The sequence below is a fragment of the Vollenhovia emeryi genome, unplaced genomic scaffold (assembly GCF_000949405.1).
Source record: "Vollenhovia emeryi isolate VEMERY1.0 unplaced genomic scaffold, V.emery_V1.0 DF949248.1, whole genome shotgun sequence".
Classification (NCBI taxonomy): Eukaryota; Metazoa; Arthropoda; class Insecta; order Hymenoptera; family Formicidae; genus Vollenhovia; species Vollenhovia emeryi.
The window spans coordinates 1-1366 of NW_011957118.1; the positions used below are offsets into that span (position 1 = coordinate 1).

The 1366-nt window shown below is 42.4% G+C and overlaps 1 protein-coding gene across 1 annotated transcript; it reads left to right on the plus strand.

Annotated features, from left to right (window-relative positions):
* The first annotated feature begins 7 nt into the window (after positions 1 to 7).
* On the plus strand, positions 8 to 1359 carry LOC105555941 (probable polyketide synthase 18). The gene is made up of 2 exons (XM_012002994.1): positions 8 to 132; positions 201 to 1359. Exons 1-2 carry the CDS (start codon positions 24 to 26, stop codon positions 914 to 916), a joined length of 825 nt encoding a protein of 274 aa, XP_011858384.1. The 5' UTR covers positions 8 to 23; the 3' UTR covers positions 917 to 1359.
* Positions 1360 to 1366: the final 7 nt, after the last annotated feature.

Here is a 1366-nt window from a genome sequence, read left to right on the forward strand (position 1 = left end):
CGATAGCGATCTTCTTCGGTAAGATGCCTGTTCAATTTGAATCTGTCAACAGTTCCGCGACGCGTGAATCCACGTTTGGAAATGGGATACCGTATTCCAACGACGGTGATATCGTCATCACAGGCATATCAGGTAATTGTCGGTCGCGAATGACTGTATCGTGAGAACAAAATATATTGAAAAATATACGTTTGTTTCAGGCCGCCTGCCTAGATCGTCTAATATTGAGGAATTTAAAGAGAATCTCATGAAAGGAATAGACATGGTCTCTGATGACGATTGTCGTTGGTCAGCAGATATGCACGAGTTATTATCCAAATATGGCAAAATCAAGGACCTCAGTAGCTTTGACGCCTCATTTTTCGGAATACCTCCCAAGCTGGCACATATAATGGACCCACAGGCACGCATGCTGTTAGAAGTCACGTACGAGGCGATAGTTGATGCTGGTGTCAATCCCATGAGTGTGAGAGGATCACGTACCGGAGTGTACATGGGTGTTAGTTATACGGAAGCGGAAGGGTTTGGGATGAATAATATAGACGCCACAAATGGTTTGTACCTCACGGAAAGCAATACCGAATATTTCTTTAGGCAATTATTTTCATGGTTAATTGATCAGGCAGCCTATAGAGAACAGATTTCAGAAAACACTGTTTCCAAATTTTGTCGACAGAAAGACTACAAATTTTATACAGACTCTGATATATCACATAATGTGGGCAGAACATCAACAGATACATATATAATGAAGCTTGATAACATGTTTAGACAGCAGATTGGCGGCAGACATTCAGCAGAACCTGCTCACGCAACATGGCGACAGATTGCAGCCGAAACCGAGCAGAATTTGTTGACACAAGTTGTCGGTAGATTGGTAACAAAACAGAGCAAACTTTGTCGTTTAGTAGCGTAACGTTCCCTCTACCTGGACACGCGGCATGACACTTTCTCGTAAAAAGAACACCCCCCGCACGCGGTATTATAAATTAACACATCCACGTGAGATTTTGGTCATCTTTTGGAAGTGCTAAAATGAACTGTCTTGCACTCTTGTGTATCGAGTGCGTAGAAATCTTAAAGGACTACTTACTTATTTTCATCTTTGTAATGAAAGGAACAAAAACGGTAAAAATATAAATTAAACGACAAATCCTACTCAGTTTTTACCACCAATCTGCCATCAAACTGCCGCGCAGATCCTGCTCGGTTCCTGACGACAATCTGCAGTTGCCCGAGCATGTCAGCAAAGTCTTGCAGCAGAACGCAGACTGAATGCGGACGCAGATGATGCCAATTTGCAGAAATGTTTCGATGAAATCTGTTGCCAGTCTACCAAAAATCTGCTATCATTTTGTTTACGGGG

Coding starts and splice junctions, on each gene's coding strand:
- LOC105555941 (XM_012002994.1), top strand. CDS start 24: ATGCCTGTTCAATTTGAATCTGTCAACAGTTCCGCGACGCGTGAATCC. Junction 133..200: donor CGTCATCACAGGCATATCAG/GTAATTGTCGGT, acceptor CGTTTGTTTCAG/GCCGCCTGCCTAGATCGTCT.